Source organism: Chiloscyllium plagiosum, unplaced genomic scaffold (assembly GCF_037043375.1).
Source record: "Chiloscyllium plagiosum isolate Xiang-an unplaced genomic scaffold, Cpla_swu_hap1 HiC_scaffold_17, whole genome shotgun sequence".
NCBI lineage: Eukaryota > Metazoa > Chordata > Chondrichthyes > Orectolobiformes > Hemiscylliidae > Chiloscyllium > Chiloscyllium plagiosum.
Window position 1 is genome coordinate 26,139,327 of NW_028270155.1, and position 17,482 is coordinate 26,156,808.

Below are 17,482 nucleotides of genomic sequence, written 5' to 3' on the forward strand. Positions count from 1 at the left end.
AATAATCACAAATTATGTATGAGGTTGCCAAAATGACAAATGCTCCTAACTCCCTGAACCAGCCTTAATGCACACTCCTGGATTGGTATGGCATTGTCCTTAATTGTCTGGTCGAATGCTCTCTGACAGCATGGTACGGTTCATCCATTACTGGGTTGGATGTAGTGGAAGTGATAAGAGTTCTTGATTGTCAGCTGGAGAGCTGATGACACCTCCAGATCTCTTCTCTTCAGGAAGGCTGACCGGTTCTCATGCTACCCTAGGCCCTTCCTGGGAACCAGGAATCTCAGGACAGAGTTTCTACCCTTGAGGTGAAAGTGAGGACTGCAGATGCTGGAGATCAGAATCAAGATTAGAGTGGTGCTTGAAAAGCACAGCAGGTCAGGCAGCATCCGAGGAGCAGGAAAATCGACATTTCGGGCAAAAGTCCTTCAATCAGGAATGAAGGACTATTGCCTGAAATGTCGATTTTCCTGCTCCTCGGATGCTGCTTGACCTGTTGTGCTTTTCCAGCACCACTCTAACCTTGACTTCTACCCTTGAGGAACTGCTGGCCAATCAGGAGCTGGCAACTGTGCTTGCTCAACAGCACTGATGGGAGGCTGTGGCTGCTGCAGAAAAGACACCCTCCTGAGGATCAGGATCATGGAATGATCTGGGCATCAAGCAAGCAATGGTGGGTAGGTGTTTACAGGGTAAGGATTGTAGGAGACTATGTCACAGCAATACCTGGGTGATGACTCTAAAAAGGGAGTCTCTCTTCCCAATGCTGAGTCCTTCTATCAGACATTGAGTGTTTGAACAAAGGACACACCCCCAGCCCAAGCACACTCCAATTAGACCTACAAGTAGCCCAGTATTGGCTTGCTTGCTTACTGTGTTCCCAAACGAAGATCCACTGATAGCAAGATGAGGCCATTAAGGAGGAATTAAATGCCCATTTAAGGTTTTCTTGCCTTGGGTTTAATTGGAGTGGTGGTTGCCAGGCAACACAATCCACTCTCTCCCACATAATTAATGCCGCCCACCATCAAGCTTGCTACTGGGAAGTACGTTAAATTCCAGCTGCATGATGTCAAATAAATGTTGTGTTTAAAATTGGAATCACTTATTGGAATCACTTCTGTTTAAAGAGAGAAACACACAATGAGATGAAATGGCTGAGAGGCAAAAGAGAGAAAGAGATTGAAAGTGGAGATTTTTAAACTGACTGACTATATAACTCACCTTGGTCATATCTTGCTTATCTTTCCTTCTTGCCCAAACCACAGCAAGGATGTACAGCCCAAAAATGCAGGCAACTGTTGTAACAACAACTGGGTTATCAACAAAAGTGGCGAACAGTTCTGCTGTCTTGCTGACATCAACTGCATTGGGCATGACAAAAAAGGAGCTGCTGAAGAAGGTGAGGTGGTTGCAAAGGCACTGAGTATTCTGCAGTGTTGTTAAAGGGCCCACCTTGAATATAGAACAGAAAAATTAGGAAACATACACTAACAAACATGCATCTTCCTGCTGAAACAAAAATAAATTGCTGGAAGAGCTCATCAGGTCTGGCAGCATCTGTGAAAAGAGATCAGAATTAACGTATCGGGTCTGGTGACCTTTCCTCAGATTGACCATAGCTAGGGAAAATGTCGGTTTATATGCAGAAGATATGGTGGGGTGAGGGAGTAAGTAGTAAACGATAGGTGGTGTTACAGCCCAAAGAGAGATTAGAACAGTTGGACAGATAAAACAGTGGATAATGATCTATCTTTGAGGGTGACTAGCTGTTAATGGAGACCGTTAATGGATAATAATAGGTAGAGTGTAATGTTAGACCATGTAATAACAAGGTTTGGTGTGTGGGGTAGGGTATAGGAGAGTTCAGGCCCTAAAATTATTGAACTTGATATTGAGTCCAGAGAGCTACAGGGTACCCAAGTGGAAAATGAGGTGCTGTTCTTCCAGCTTGTATTGAGCTTCACTGGAGCACTGCAGCAAGCCTGACACAGAGATGTTGGTCAGAGAACAGGATGGTGTGTTAAAGATTAGATTAGATTCCCTACAGTATGGAAACAGGACCTTCAGCCCAACAAGTCCACTCTGACTCTCCAAAGAGTAACCCACACAGATCTATTCCCCTATATTTACCCCCGACTAATGCACATATACTACACATCCCTGAACACTATGGGCAATTTAGCATGGCCAATTCACCTGGCCTGCACATCTTTGGACTGTGGGAGGAAGCCAAAGCACCCAGAGGAAACCCACACAAATACGGAGAGAATGTTAAAATTCCACACAGGCAGTCACCCAAGGTGGGAATCAAACCTGGGTCCCTGGTGCTGTGAGCCACTACATCAAGTGGAAGACAACTGAAACCTCATGGTTTATTTTGTGGGTGGAACATAGATGTGCTGCAAAGTGGTCACCCAGTCTATGCTTCATTTCCCCAGTGTAGAGAAGACCACATTGTGAGCAATGAATGCTAGATTGTGAGAGGTGCAGGTAAAGTGCATCACCTGCAAGGTAATATTTGGGCCTTTGAATACTAAGGAGGGAGGAGAAAAATGTGCAGGTGTTACAACTTCGGCAGTTGCAGGGATAGAACATAAGAACTAGGAGCAGGAGTAGGCCATTTGGCCTTCGAGCCTGCTCTGCCACTCAATAAGATCACGGCTAATCTTGTCGTGGACTCAACTCCACTTACCCGTGTTTTTAACATATCCCTTAATTCCTTTATTTTTCAAAAAGGTATCTACCTTAGCTTTAAAAGTGATTACTGAAGTAGCGTCAACTACTTCCCTGGGCAAGGAGTTCCATAGATTAACAACCCTCTGGATGAAGAAGTTCCTTTTCAGTTCAATTCTAAACCTGTTTCCTCTAATCTTGAGGCCATGTCCTCTTGTCCTAGTCTCACCCACCAGCAGAAAAATTATTCCTGATGAAGGGCTTATGCCTAAAACGTCGATTCTCCTGCTCCTCGGATGCTGCCTGACCTGCTGTGCTTTTCCAGCACCGCACTTTCGACTCTGATCTCCAGCATCTGCCGTCCCCACTTTCTACCACCAGTAGAAACATCCTACCTATTTCTATTTTATTAATTCCCTTCATAATGTTATGTTTCTATAAGGTCCCGCCTCATTCTTCTGAATTCCAATGAACATAATCCCAGTGTATTCAGCTTCCCCTCATAAGCCAACCCTGTCAACTCCAGAATCAACTTAGTGAACCTCCTCTGCACCCCCTCCAGTGCCAGTAAATCCTTTCTTAAGGTGAAAGTGAGGACTGCAGATGCTGGAGATTAGAGTCGAGAGTGTGGTGCTGGAAAAGCACAGCAGGTCAGGCAGCATCTGAGGAGCAGGAAAATTAAAGGACAAAAGCCCTTCATCAGGAATGAGGCTGGGAGCCCCAGGGGTGGAGAGATAAATGGGAGGAGGCTGGGGCTGGGGAGAAGGTAGCTGAGATTGCATTAGGTGGATGGGGGGGGTTAAGGTAATAGGTCAGAGGGGAGGGTGGTGCAGATAGGTGGGAAGGAAGATGGACAGGTGGGACTGGGCATGAGGGTAGTGCTGAGCTGGAAGGTTGGAACTGGGATAAGGTGGGGGGAGGGGAAATGAGGAAACTGGTGAAATCCACATTGATGCCATGTGGTTGGAGGGTGCCAAGACAAAAGATGAGGCGTTCTTCCTCCGTCGTTGGATGGTAAGGGAGTGGTGATGGAGGAGGCCCAAGACCTGCATGCCCTTGCCGGAGTGGGAGGGGCAATAGATGTGTTCGGCCAAGGGGCGGTGGGGTTGGTTGGTGCAGGTGTCCTGGAGATGTTTTCGAAGCTCTCTGTAAGTAAGCGTCCTGTCTCCCCAATGTAGAGGAGACAGCATAGGGAGCAATAGACAGTGTAAATAACATTTGTGGAAGTGCAGGTGACACTTTGATGGATGTGGAAGGACCCTTCCATTCAATGTATCTATGTTTCTTGCAAAGATTCACAGTCTTCTGCATACTTTGCTCTGCCACTCATCTTTGTGTCATCGGCAAACTTTGACACAATACACGTGGTCTCCAACTCCAAATCATCTATATAAATTGTAAATAATTGTGGTCCCAACACGGATCCCTGAGGCACACCACTAGTCACTGATTGCCCGTCAGAATAGCACTCATTTATCCCCACTGTGTGCTTCCTGTCAGTCAACCAATCCCCAATCCACACTAATACTTGACTCCTAACACCATGCATCCTTATCTTATGCAGCAGCCTCATGTGCAGCACCTTGTCAAAGGCCTTTTGGAAATCTAGGTACATCACATCCACTGGGTCCCCCGTTATTCACCTTGCTTGAAATGTCTTCATAATTTTCCAAAAGATTTGTGAAGCATGACCTGCCCTTGGTGAACTATGCTGCATCTGTACAATGGGACAATTTCTTTCGAGATGCTCTACTATTTCTTTCTTGATAACAGACACAAGCATCTTCCCCACTGCAGTGGTTAAGCTCAATAGTCTAGAATTCCCCACCTTTGTCTACTTCCATTTTTAAACAGTGGTGTCATATTTACAATTTTCCAATCTGCTGGGACTGCCCAGAGTCAAACGAATTTTAGAAAATCACCACCAGTCCACTTGCTATTTCTCCCACCATCTCTTTTAGTACCCTGAGATACATTCCATCAGGGCCAGGAGACTTACTTATCTTTGGATTACCCAACACTAACACTTCTATAATAATAATTGTTTCCAGGTCCTCACCTACTTTCGTCTCTTCGTCACTTACTGGCATGTTATTAGTATCCTCCACTGGGAAGACAGATACAAATTACCTGTTCAATGCCTCGGCCATTTCATCATGTCCCATAACTAATTGCCCCTTCTCAGCCTCTGAAGAATCAACATTTACTTAGCCACTATTCTTCATTTTATATATTCATAGAAACTTTTGCTATCTGTCTTTATATTCTGTGCTAGTTTTTTTTTTCTCATACTCTAGCTTACTTTTCTTTAAAGCTCTTTTTTGTGGCTTTCTGTTGACCCTTAAACTTTTCCAATCTTCTAGACTCCTGCTGATTTTGGCCACTCTGTATGCCTTTTCTCTCACTTTGATAGCCTGCCTTATTTCCTTTGACATCCATGGCAGCTTATCTCTCCTCTTACCGTCCTTTCTTCTCACCAGAATATACTTTTGCTGAGCACTTCGAAACATTTCTTGGAAGGTCCTCCACTGCTCGTCAACTGTCGCATTATAAAGTCTCTGTTTCCAGTCTACTCTAGCCAGCTCCTCCCTCATTCTATCATAGCCCCCTTATTCAAGCACAGGACCCTGCTATAGGATTTTATCTTCACACTCTCCAGCTTTATTTTAAATTCAATCATACTGTGATCACTCCTTCCAAGAGGATCCCGACTATGAGGTCATTAATTATTCCTGTCTCATTACACAGGACCAGATCTAGGATAGCTTGCTCCCTCGTTGGTTCCATTACATACTGTTCAAGAAAACTATCATGGATACTCTCAACAAACCCCGCTCAAGGGTACCCTGACCAAGCTGGTTCAATCAATCTATATGCAGGTTAAAATCTCCCATGATAATAGCCATACCTTTTTTGCCGGCATTAATTATTTCCTTATTTATTGCCCACTCCAATGTGATGTTATTATTTGGTGGCCTATAGACTACACCTATCAGTGACATTTTCTTCTCGAAATTCCTAACTTCCAACCAAATGGATTCAACTTCATGCTCTATTGAACCTATATCATCTCTCAGCACTGCCCTGATGTTGCCCTTGAATATCAGAACTACACCACCTCCCTGCATTCCTGTCTGTCCTTCCAAATAGTCTGGTACTCCAGAATATTTAATGCCCAGTCATGACCATTCTGCAACCATGTCTCCATGATGGCTACCAAATCATATGCGTTCACGATGATTCATGCCAGTAACTCATCAACCGTGTTACGAATGCTATGAGCATTCAGCTACAGTGCCTTTATGCTAGCTTTCTTACTGTCATGATTCACAACATCTGTAACATCTCCTTCATTTTTGCTTTTATCATAGTCTGCCTTGTACTTAAACCTGTCTGCATACATATTAACCTGCTGCTTACCTTTTCATTTATCACCATACTTACTGTTGCTTTTTGTTTCCCTTCCCCACAAATCACAAGTTTAAAGTCCTCGTGACCACCCTATTTATCCTTTTCGTTAGAAGACTGGTTCCAGATCGGTTCAGGTGGAGACCATCCCATCAGCGCAGATCTGCCTAGTTCCAAAACTGATACCAATGCCCCACGAAGTGGAACCCTCCTTTCCCACACTATTCCCTTAGCCACATTTTTACTTCCCTAATTTTCTTGTCCCTAAGACAATTTGCACGTGGCTCGGGCAGTAATCCAGAGATTATGACCTTTGAGGACCTGTTCCTTAATTTAGTTCCTAGTGCTCGATAATCCCCAAACAGGTCCTCCATCCTAGGAGAAAGTGAGGACTGCAGATGCTGGAGATCAGGGCTGAAAATGTGTTGCTGGAAAAGCGCAGCAGGTCAGGCAGCATCCAAGGAGCAGGAGAATCGACATTTCGGGCATGAGCCCTTCTTCAGGAATGCTCATGCCTGAAACGTCGATTCTCCTGCTCCTTGGATGCTGCCTGACCTGCTGCACTTTTCCAGCAACACATTTTCAGGTCCTCCATTCTAGCCTTGCCTATGTTGTTAGTCCCAACGTGGATCTCCCCCTCCCACTCCAGTATCCTTTCAAGCTGGTCAGAGATATCCTGCACCCTGGAACCGGGCAGGCAACATACCACGCAGATTTCAGATCCAGCTTGCAAAGGATTCTATCTGTCCCCCTAATTATAGAATCCTCTATAATTACCACTTGTCTTTTTGCTCCCCCCTCTTGAATGGCCTTCTGCACCATGGTGTTGTGGTCAGCTGGCTCATCCTCCCCACAACCCTTTTCCTCAGCCACACAGGAAGCAAGAATCTCATACCTGTTGGATATGGTCAAACACTGAGGCTCCTTGACTCCTGAACTCAGGATCCCTCTACCTGCCTCCCTTGCAATAACACCCTGTTGTCCCTGATCACTAACTGAACTTGAATCACTGAGGGCTTTTGCCCGAAACGTCGATTCTCCAGCTCCTTGGATGCTGCTTGATCTGCTGTGCTTTTCCAGCAACATATTTTCAGGTCCTTCATCCTCGCCTTGCCTATGTTGTTAGTCCCAACGTGGACCTCCCCCTCCCACTCCAGTATCCTTTCAAGCTGGTCAGAGATATCCTGCACCCTGGCACCGGGGAGGCAACATACCACACAGATTTCAGATCCAGCTTGCAAAGGATTCTATCTGTCCCCCTAATTATAGAATCCTCTATAATTACCACTTGTCTTTTTGCTCCCCCCTCTTGAATGGCCTTCTGCACCATGGTGTTGTGGTCAGCTGGCTCATCCTCCCCGCAACCCTTTTCCTCATCCATACAGGGAGCAAGAATCTCATACCTGTTGGATAAGGTCAAAAACTGAGGCTTCTTGATTCCTGAACTCAGGATCCCTCTACCTGCCTCACTTGCAATAACACCCTGTTGTCCCTGATCACTAATTGAACTTGAATCACTGAAGGGCTTTTGCCCGAAACGTCGATTCTCCAGCTCCTTGGATGCTGCCTGATCTGCTGTGCTTTTCCAGCAACACACTCTAACTCCTTAAAATGACAGCGGAACAAAGTGAACATAAGACAATTAAAACAATGGAAGAGCTGCTTAAACAAAAAACGCTCAAACAAACAAAATTTAATTTATAGTCATTTTGTTCCTGATCTGTATGTCTCAACTCAATTCTTATTGCATTTTTGGAAACATCTTTACAGCTAATCTGACAAATTAATTATTATACATTAGTAATGGTAAAATTATTCAAATGCAATGGAATACAAGATTTTTTTTTAAAATGAGGGATTGTAAATAATATAGTACTTGGTTTTTTTTTAGGAGAAATAATGTGACAGGAGGATAAATTTTGTTAAGCATGATATTATGCTTCCTTAACCAAATTTACTATGTATTAATCATGATTGAATTAATTGGTGAACAAGGTTTGAGAGGTTAATTATTGTCATGTCCAAAGAAGTTTTGTGTTATTCTAGCTCCTTTGCTGGTAATGTTACAAAAGTAGAAAGATGCAGATCTAACAATCTTAACATTCTATATTCCAGTCTTACTACATTGCTGTTGCATGTGTGATATAAGGTGTATGACTTATACATATATATATATAAAATTTATTTTAGTGTTTGGATTTTGAGTGAGCAGCATGAGAGTTTCAGTCAGTGTATACAAAGGGGTTTGATGATTAACTTCTCAGGCTTTCTGGAACCAGTGTGAGAGGTGGGATAGAGTGGAAGGTAAAAGGGGTGGAGGAGTTGCATTACTGGTCAAAGAAATTATCACTGCTGTGTTGAGGGAGGGCACGATGGAAGACTCGAGCAGTGAGGCAATATGGGCAGAGTTCAGAAATCAGAAGGGTGCGGTAACAATGTTGAGGCTGTACTACAGGCCTGCCAACAGCAAACGTGAGATAGAGGTGCAAATATATAAACAGATCATGGAAAGATATAGGAGCAACAGGGTGGTGGTGATAGGAGATTTTAATTTTCCCAACATTGACTGGGATTCACTTAGTGTTAGGGGTCTAGGTGGAGCAGCATTTGTAAGGAGCATCCAGGAGGGTTTTCTAGAGCAGTATGCAAATGGTCCAAATCAGGAAGGGGCCATAATTGACTTGGTGTTGGGAAATGAGCCTGGCCAGTTTGTTGATGTTTCAGTAAGGGATTACTTTGGGAATAAAGATCACAATTTCATAAGTTTTAGAATACTCATGGACAAAGACGAGAATGGTCCTAAAGGAAGAATGCTCAATTGGTGGAAGGCCAACTATACCAAAATTCGGCAGGAGCTGGGGAATGTAGATTGGGAGCAGCTGTTTGAAGGGAAATCCACATTTGATATGTGGGAGGCTTTTAAAGAGACGTTAATTAGAGTTCAGGAGAGGTATGTTCCTGTGAAAATGAGGGATCGAAATGGCAAGATTAGGAAACCTTGGATGACAGGTGAAATTGTGAGACTAGCTAAGAGGAAAAAGGATGCGTACATAAGGTCTAGGCTACTGAAGACAGACAAAGGTTTGGAAGAATATCGGGAATGTAGGACCAATGTGAAATGAGGAATTAAGAGGGCGAAAAGGGGTCATGAGATATCTTTAGCGAATAGGGTTAAGGAAAATCCCAAAGCATTTTTTCATATATAAGGGGCAAGAGAATAACTAGAGAAAGAGTTGGCCCAATCAAGGACAAAGGAGGAAAGTTATAAGTGTAGTCAGAGAAAATGATTGAGATTCTTAATGAGTACTTTGCATCGGTATTCACTGAGGAGAGGGACATGATGGATTTTGAGATTAGGGATAGATCTTCGAGTACTCCAGGTCAAATCAGCATAAGGAGGGAGGTAGTTTTGGGTACTCTAAAAGGCATTAAGGTAGACAAGTCTTCAGGTCTGGATGGGATCTACGCCAGGTTACTGAGGGAAGTAAGAGTGGAAATAGCTGGGGCTTTAACAGATATCTTTGCAGCATTCTTGAACACAGGTGAGGTCTCAGAGGACTGGAGAATTGCTGATGTTGTCCCCTTGTTTAAGGAGGGTAGCAGGATACTCCAGGTAATTATAGACCAGTGAGCCTGACGTCAGTGGTAGGGAAGCTGCTGGAGAAGATACTGAGGGATAGGATCTATTCCTATTTGGAAGAAAATGGGCTTATCAGTAATGGGCAGCATGGTTTGTGCAGGGAAGGTTATGTCTTACAAACCTAATGGAATTCTTTGAGGAAGTGGCAAAGTTGATTGATGGGGGATGGGCTGTAGATGTCATATACATGGACTTTAGTAAGGTATTTGATAAGGTTTCCCATGGTAGCCTGATGGAGAAGGTGAAGTCGCATGTTCAGGGTGTACTAGCTGGATGGATAGAGAACTGGCTGGGCAACTGAAGACAGATAGTAGTAGTGGAAGGGAGTTTCTCAAAATGTAGACTTGTGACCAGTTGTGTTCCACAGCGACCAGTGTTGGGACCACTGTTGTTTGTGATATACATAAATGATTTGGAGGAAGTTATTGGTTGCCTGATTACTAAGTTTGCAGATGACAGCAAGATTGGTGGAGTAGCAGATAGTGAAGGGGTCTGTCAGAGAATACAGCAGAATATAGATAGATTGGAGAAGTGGGCAGAGAAGTGGCAGATGGAGTTCAATTCAGGCAAATGTGAGGTGATGCATTTTGGGACATCCAATTCAAGAGCAAACTATACAATAAATGGAAAAATCCTGGGGCAATCTGGGTGTTCAGGTCCATTGTTCCCTGAAGCTGACAGTGCAGGTCAGTAAAGTGGTCAAGAAGGCATATGGCATGCTTTCCTTCATTGGATGGGGTATTGACTACAAGAGTTGGCAGGTCATGTTATAATTGTATAGGACTTTGGTTCAGCTGCATTTGGAATACTGCATACAGTTCTAGTCACCACATTACCGAAAGGATATGGATGCTTTGGAGAGGGTGCAGAGGAGGTTCACCAGGATATTGCCTAGAATGAAGGGCTTTAGCTATGAAGAGAGGTTGAGTAGATTAGGTTTATTTTCATGAGAAAGTCGGAGGTTGGGGGGGGACCTGAGTGAAGTCAACAAAATCATGAGAGGTATAGACAGGGTGGATAGCAAGAAACTTTTTCCCACGTTGGGGGACTCAATTACTAGTGGTCACAAGTTCAAGGTGAGAAGGGAAAAGCTTTAGGGAGATGTGTGTGGAAAGTACTTTACACAGAGGGTGGTGAGTACCTGGAACACGTTGCCAGGAGAGGTGATAATGGCGGGCACGTTAGCATAATTTAAGATGTATCTAAACAGACACATGAATCGACAGGGAGCAGATGGATACAGTTCCTTAGAAAATAGGCGACAGCTTTAGATGGTGGATCTGGATCAGCGTAGGCTTGGAGGACTGCAGGGCCAGTTCCTGTGCTGTAATTTTCTTTGTTCTAGGTAGAAAGACTTTCTGGAGAGAAAATGATGATTTGTTTGCATACGCCACATTAGCAGCTTAGGAAAGTAAACATTGAAGAGCATTAGCTTGATTCGGTTGGAAGGATCAGGAATTGATTTTTTTTGTTTATGGGAATAACCCCTAGCATGGGAAGTTTTGTTTGCCAGTTCACAGAAATCCTGGTTGAAGTTAGATGCATGAAGAAACATCACAATTTCTTCCAAAGAAAAGTGTTTGTCCAGAAAAGTTAGGATATAGGTTATCTCGGTGTAGGGATTTCAGTTTGCTTCGAGCCTTGAAGGAGTTATTCAAAGCTGAAAAAGTCTAAAGTTAATTATATGGCTAATCATGGAAGAAGCTACTAAACTCTCAAAACTTGGAATTGAAATAAACTAAAAGATTACACCCATTGAGATGAAAGAGAAGCAGATTCTCTCTAGTGTTTGAGTACTGTAACATGATGGTGACAGGATAAATGTGTGCTTTGAAATATTTTAAATTGCATTGTACGTAAATAGTTTGGTTTATTTTGTTTTTTCTTCAATGTAATTAACTTCTATTTTATTGTTAAAATGAAATCTGCAGTACTGCATATTTGTGGTACAGTGAAAAACCACTTCATTAAATGAAAAACAATATACTTTTAAACCAGATTACAATCTGGGATCTGACCTTTCTAATAATAACATGAGTTGGGATCAGAACTTGTAATAAATAGATCCGATTTCACAGTGCACATTATTTACAGGAAATTCCTTATATAATTATTGAGAAAAGAATATTGGTAACTTAAAATAGTTCAGCAGCACTGTCTATAGTTACCTCCAAAACAAGCAGTAACTAGTCAGAGAAATATTCCAAGTTCCAGTGGTGCATTCAGTCAATTATAAAGGAGTGATTGATTTATATGACACACGAGGCTAAAAATATTAGTATTTAGTTCAACTGTGATGTTTTTAACATTTATGGATTGGAAGTTACACCATGTAAAGTCACAATGATGCTGTACCAGTAAGTTGTGATATAGAATGAATGATATTTAATAAATTACAGAAGCACTTTCTGAAATCACATAATTTGGACAACATCTCACAGAGACAGCTATAATACAATGTAAGATACTCACACGACATCCAGATGAACTCCAGTTGTTGTAAACTTCATCCCAGTATACACACTGGGATATAAAAGAAGTGAAAGCCACAGTAATATTTGTCAATTGTGAAGAGTTTCGATCTGGAGCAGGCTTCACAGACAAATAATATATTCCCACTCCATACACCAACTCAGCAGCAGAAATAAGCCAGGTATATTTTGCATCTTATTGAAAAATATGGAGAAAAACGTAAACACATTAGAAAAAACAGTATCATTTTTATTAATATTTGAATGAACATTTCTGCATATTTGGATTTGAGCAGAATAAAATTTTCTTCCAAGAAATGTCCAATGTGAAGACACAAATGCTCAGAAATCAATGCAGCAAAACAGTAAATTAAATTATTAAAATAAACACGCTTACCTGTGTACTGCTGCGGAGTTTAAAACCAGTTCCTTTTTCTGATGCACCCTTCTTAAGGATTCCATCTGTTCCTATTATTACTGCTGCCTTATTTAACTTCCAAACAATTAGTTTTAATATATCCAGTCATATTACAATGGAAGCATATTGTTTTCTTTACAACAGTTTTAGGCCTGACCGTTCTCCTTTATTATGTTGGCATCCTTCTGTTTACATTCTAAGATGAATACCTTTTCATCTCCAGATTTTCTGTTTCTCCCAATTTCTTGTTGATTCCCTTATGAATATTTCCCAACGCAACTGTCTATGTGAAGTACTATAGATATTTGCCAAAAGTTTCAGATCTTTGATATTTGATGCTTCATCTAAATTACTCTTCAAGATTATCAAATATTATTTCAGAAGTCTTCCTTAATCACAATTTGATTTGTATTCTCAAACTTTTTCTTTAATTTCAGTGATGTGAAACAATGATTTTATTGGATTTCTTTTCCCTTTGCAAATTCTACAAATGTCTAATTAGATTTCCTTTTTAATATCTTAACATTCTATTGATAAGATTCAGAAATATGCCCATAAGAAATTAATGTTGTCCTTTAAGAGTTTTATAGTCTGCAGATTTTTCTTCAGACAAACTTGTGTACACATTCATAGCTATACCTGCCAAAACAAACTGTAACATTAAGATCTAAATATCTTTTGGCTTCTTTATCTTCCCAGTTACCTTTCCAAATGGGATGAAATATGTTTGTTGCCTCTGCAAATTTAGACACTATACGTAGATTTCTCTTTAAAATAAATCTTCATGAGCATCAGAGTAGTTCTCCAAGATATAACATCATCTTTCTTTAGAACTGAGATTTGGAGGAATTTCTTTAGCCGGAGGGTGGCAAACATGTGGAACTCATTGCTGCTGATGGCTGTGGAAGCCAAGTCAGTGAGTGTGTTTAAGATGAGACAGATAGATTCTTGATTTGTAAGGAGATCATTGGTTAAGTAAGAAGGCAGGAAAATAGGGTTGAGAAATATACCAGCCAGGATCAAGTGGTGGAATAGACTTGATGGGTTCAAAAAGCTTAATTCTACTCCTATGTCTTATGGCTTTACTCTAATTTATTTATAGTTTTTTATTTTATTTCTTTCTTTCTTCAACTCATGTTGCTTTACCTCCCTATCTTTTTTGCAGTTCAAGCTTCTTAAATTCCCCTTCCATTGCTCTTCCCTTTATATTTATTTCTTTAATTTTTTTTCTATTCTTTCAAATTAAATCTCTCTGTCCTTTGCTCTTGTTCTTTCATTCTCCTTTGTTTCCATTGCTTGCTCTTAATTTCAATGTAAGCTCTTAAAAAAATGATCTTTTACTTTTAATCCAATTTTTAACAAAATTCAAATCTGCAACTTTGCTAGTTCAAGTGGCGTTTTCTCAATTTCACATTACCCTCCATTTAATTCAAAATGCTGAGTAATGACTTTAAATATTCTCAACCTTCTGAGACCCTACTTTTACTTCTGCCTCCAACCTATCTGCTGGCTTACTTGGTGTAGCCTTTGGCCTAGATTTTTGAATAATCCACTGTTACATTTTCTACTCCCAGCCAAGTTTCAGTAACATTGAAATTCTAAACTGTGTATTACGGTTCATAACAATTCTCCTTTTTATCTCTTCAGTCCCTCGACATTGTTCTTTCTTTAAAAGATTTTCAGATTAAAAGATTAAAACATGGCACGTTGAACTAAAAACAGTACAGAACTGTAAACAGATTTCATAATAACATTTTGACAGGAAAGTGAATAAATGTTTGAAAAGAAAATGAAAGATTCTGGTGAAAGATTAAAGAAATAGGATGCAGGAGATGGCTGTTTCAGACAACTGGTACAGTGGGGTGGATAGAACTATCTGCTCAAATGCCATAAAGCTCTAGGGGTTGAATCTTATTGGGTGTGAGTTTCTTTTTGGAGAGTTTCTCACTGCGAGGCCTAGTGAGACTTCTCACTGCATCTTACTGAACTGACCTCATTAACTATCCACCCTTCATCTGATTCCATCTTACCATCTTACCATGCACCATTCCCAGAACAAGATGCCACTAAGCAGATATCCAATGAGAAACCAACATCTTATGCCATCTTTAAAAGCCCTCTGTGCACCCAAACAAGCATTATGGATGTGGAGCTGCCCTATGCAATTCCTGATATTTATCCCGTATATGTCAAACAAGGGGAAATTGCTGCTCCACATTGTCCGAGGGGTGTGGATGGGGTGATGCACGGACAGGACATCTTCTTATTCCAGGACCAGCAGTGAAGACCATAACGCCAGACTGTGCCAGACTGGTCTGAAGGTGCAGCCACATCAGTGCAGTCGCTTTCATCTGGAAGAATGCACTGCAGTGTTTGAAGAAGGTCAATCACCTTTTCCACTCTGCCATCTGTTCTTCCATACCTTACACTCACTCTATGTCTGCCTCTGTACCCACCTCCCCCAAAGACTATCACTCTATCACTCTTCAGTACTGCCAGCAGCATCTTCCCCATTCACTGTCACCCACCACAAGTCCTGAAAGCTTTAAACCTGTATGCCTTCTGCACTGCCCCCTCACATGCTAGGGCTACTTTATCATATGCACCAACAGTGCCACCTGTTTCACTGCCCTCATATCTACCTCTCTCATTCCAGAATGGCAACAGCCCATAATAAGACAGAAAGAGTCATCAGGTGGCAGGGTGCCCAACCTTTGGCTAGTCACCCCTCATATAGAGAGCACCATAACTTTGAAATGTAGTGAGACATTGGTGCTATATCCTAAATGGAGCATGGGGCAAGCGAAAATTGTTGGATGCCCACTCTGACTTTCATGTCGAGAATTCCACATTTGATAAAATTGGAAGCTGAATATTAATGAAGTGTGTTCTGCTACTAATAAGGCATTTAGCAATCAATAATCAAAGAGAAGTACAGCACAGGAATAGGCCCTACAGCCCTCCAAACCCGTGCCGATCATTATGCCCTCAGTCATAGAATCATAGAATCATAGAGATGTACAGCACGGAAACAGACGCTTCAGTCAAATCCGTCCATGCCAACCAGATACCCCAAACCAATCTAGTTCCACCTGCCAGCACCCGGCCCATATCCCTCCAAACCCTTCCTATTCATATACCCATCCAAATGACTTTTAAATGTTGCAATTGTACCAGCCTCCACCACATCCTCTGGCAGCTCATTCCATACACGTACCACCCTCTGTGTGAAAACATTGCCCCTTAGGTCTCTTTTATATCTTTCCCCTCTCACCCTAAACCTATGCCCTCTAGTTCTGGACTCCCCAACCCCAGGGAAAAGACTTTGCCTATTTACCCTATCCATGCCCCTCATGATTTTGTAAACCTCTTTAAGGTCACCCCTCAAACTCTGACACTCCAGAGAAAACAGCCCCAACCTGTTCAGCCTCTCCCTATAGCTCAATTCCTCCAACCCTGGCAACAGCCTTGTAAATCTTTTCTGAACCCTTTCAAGTTTCACAACATCTTTCCGATAGGAAGGAGACCGGAATTGCACGCAGTATTCCAACAGTGGCCTAACCAATGTCCTGTACAGCCGCAACATGACCTCCCAACTCCTGTACTCAATACTCTGACCAACAAAAGAAAGCATACCAAACGCCTTCTTCACTATCCTATCTACCTGCGATTCCACTTTCAAGGAGCTATGAAAAATGTGCAACTCCATACATACATTAACAGAAGCAAGCCTGGACTCTTTAAAGCAAAAGAGTTTTGCATAATTTCTTGTAGCCTGTTCCCATGTTCAAATTTGCTGATGCTACTATTTCTTAGTCCTTTACTTTTCTCTTGACCTTACCTCCAGTGTATTGAGTATTAGGTAGCTGTGTGGAAACTAGAAAGTTGGTTTCATTCGGTTCATCTGCATAGTTGAAGTATAGGAGCAGGGGAATGCTTTGCTCAGGTTCCACGTGAATCAACAGAGTTCCACTGTCTGATGTTACATTCACTTGAATGGTGGTAAGATTGTTTCCCAACCGAAATTCTGTCCGATTCTCATGCATCACATTGGACCTAGGAAGCATTATCTGTGATGGAAACAATCTTTTTTATAATCAAATGTTGTGGAAATGTGGTCCCAAGATTTAACAGTGAATATCCTCAATTTATTTTAGAGTTTTCTGGAAGAGCTCAACATAATGCTATCAAATTCTTCTTTTCCAATTGTCTCCATACATTATTTTCAGATACACGCATGCTGTGCCAAGACCTATTTTAAGGAACTTAACAATCAATGATGATCTATTTGATGTTTGGAACCCAAAGCCATGTTTTTTTTTGTCAACAATAGCTTATTGAAGCAATTTCACTCCAATATTACTAGAAATGCCGTAATGATGTTGAAATCTTAATTACAAGTAATCAAGGCGAATTTAGGTTTCAGTTGTGTGACACACCACAGTAATTGATATTTAATGCACATTTTTAAGAATAATTTTTGCTAAGAGTATGTTTTTTTGATATTATTATTTAATTTTGGGAAGTAAATATCACCAGCAAGGCTACATTTATTGCCCATTGCTAATTGTCCTTGAGAAGATATACAGTAAGCTGTCTTTTTAAACTGCTACATTTCCTACACACACTTGTGTATTGAAAGTACCAGAACTATTTGTATCTCTAGTCAAGCTGTTCTAGTATAGCTGGAGGCTGCCAGTTTGGAAGGTCCTGTCATTGACGGTTTAGTGAGCTGCTACAATGTTTTTTGTGGGTGGTACACATTGTTGCCACTGTGAATCGGTGGTAGAGGACACAAATTTGTAATGCAGTGCATGGAGTACTGATCAAGTGAATGCTTTGTCTTGGATGCCCTTGAGCTTCTTG

The 17,482-nt window shown here is 41.5% G+C and overlaps 1 protein-coding gene across 1 annotated transcript in view; it reads right to left on the minus strand.

Moving 5' to 3' along the window:
* LOC122558718 (polycystin-1-like protein 2) overlaps positions 1-17,482 on the minus strand; it is a 136,323-nt gene that overhangs the window by 54,069 nt on the left and 64,772 nt on the right. The window contains exons 23-25 of the mRNA XM_087995759.1: positions 16,458-16,686; positions 12,200-12,393; positions 1,228-1,458 (exon numbers count right to left, since the gene is read on the minus strand). Coding sequence (XP_087851885.1) covers positions 1,228-1,458; positions 12,200-12,393; positions 16,458-16,686 — 654 coding nt within the window. The remainder of the gene's footprint in view (positions 1-1,227; positions 1,459-12,199; positions 12,394-16,457; positions 16,687-17,482) is intronic.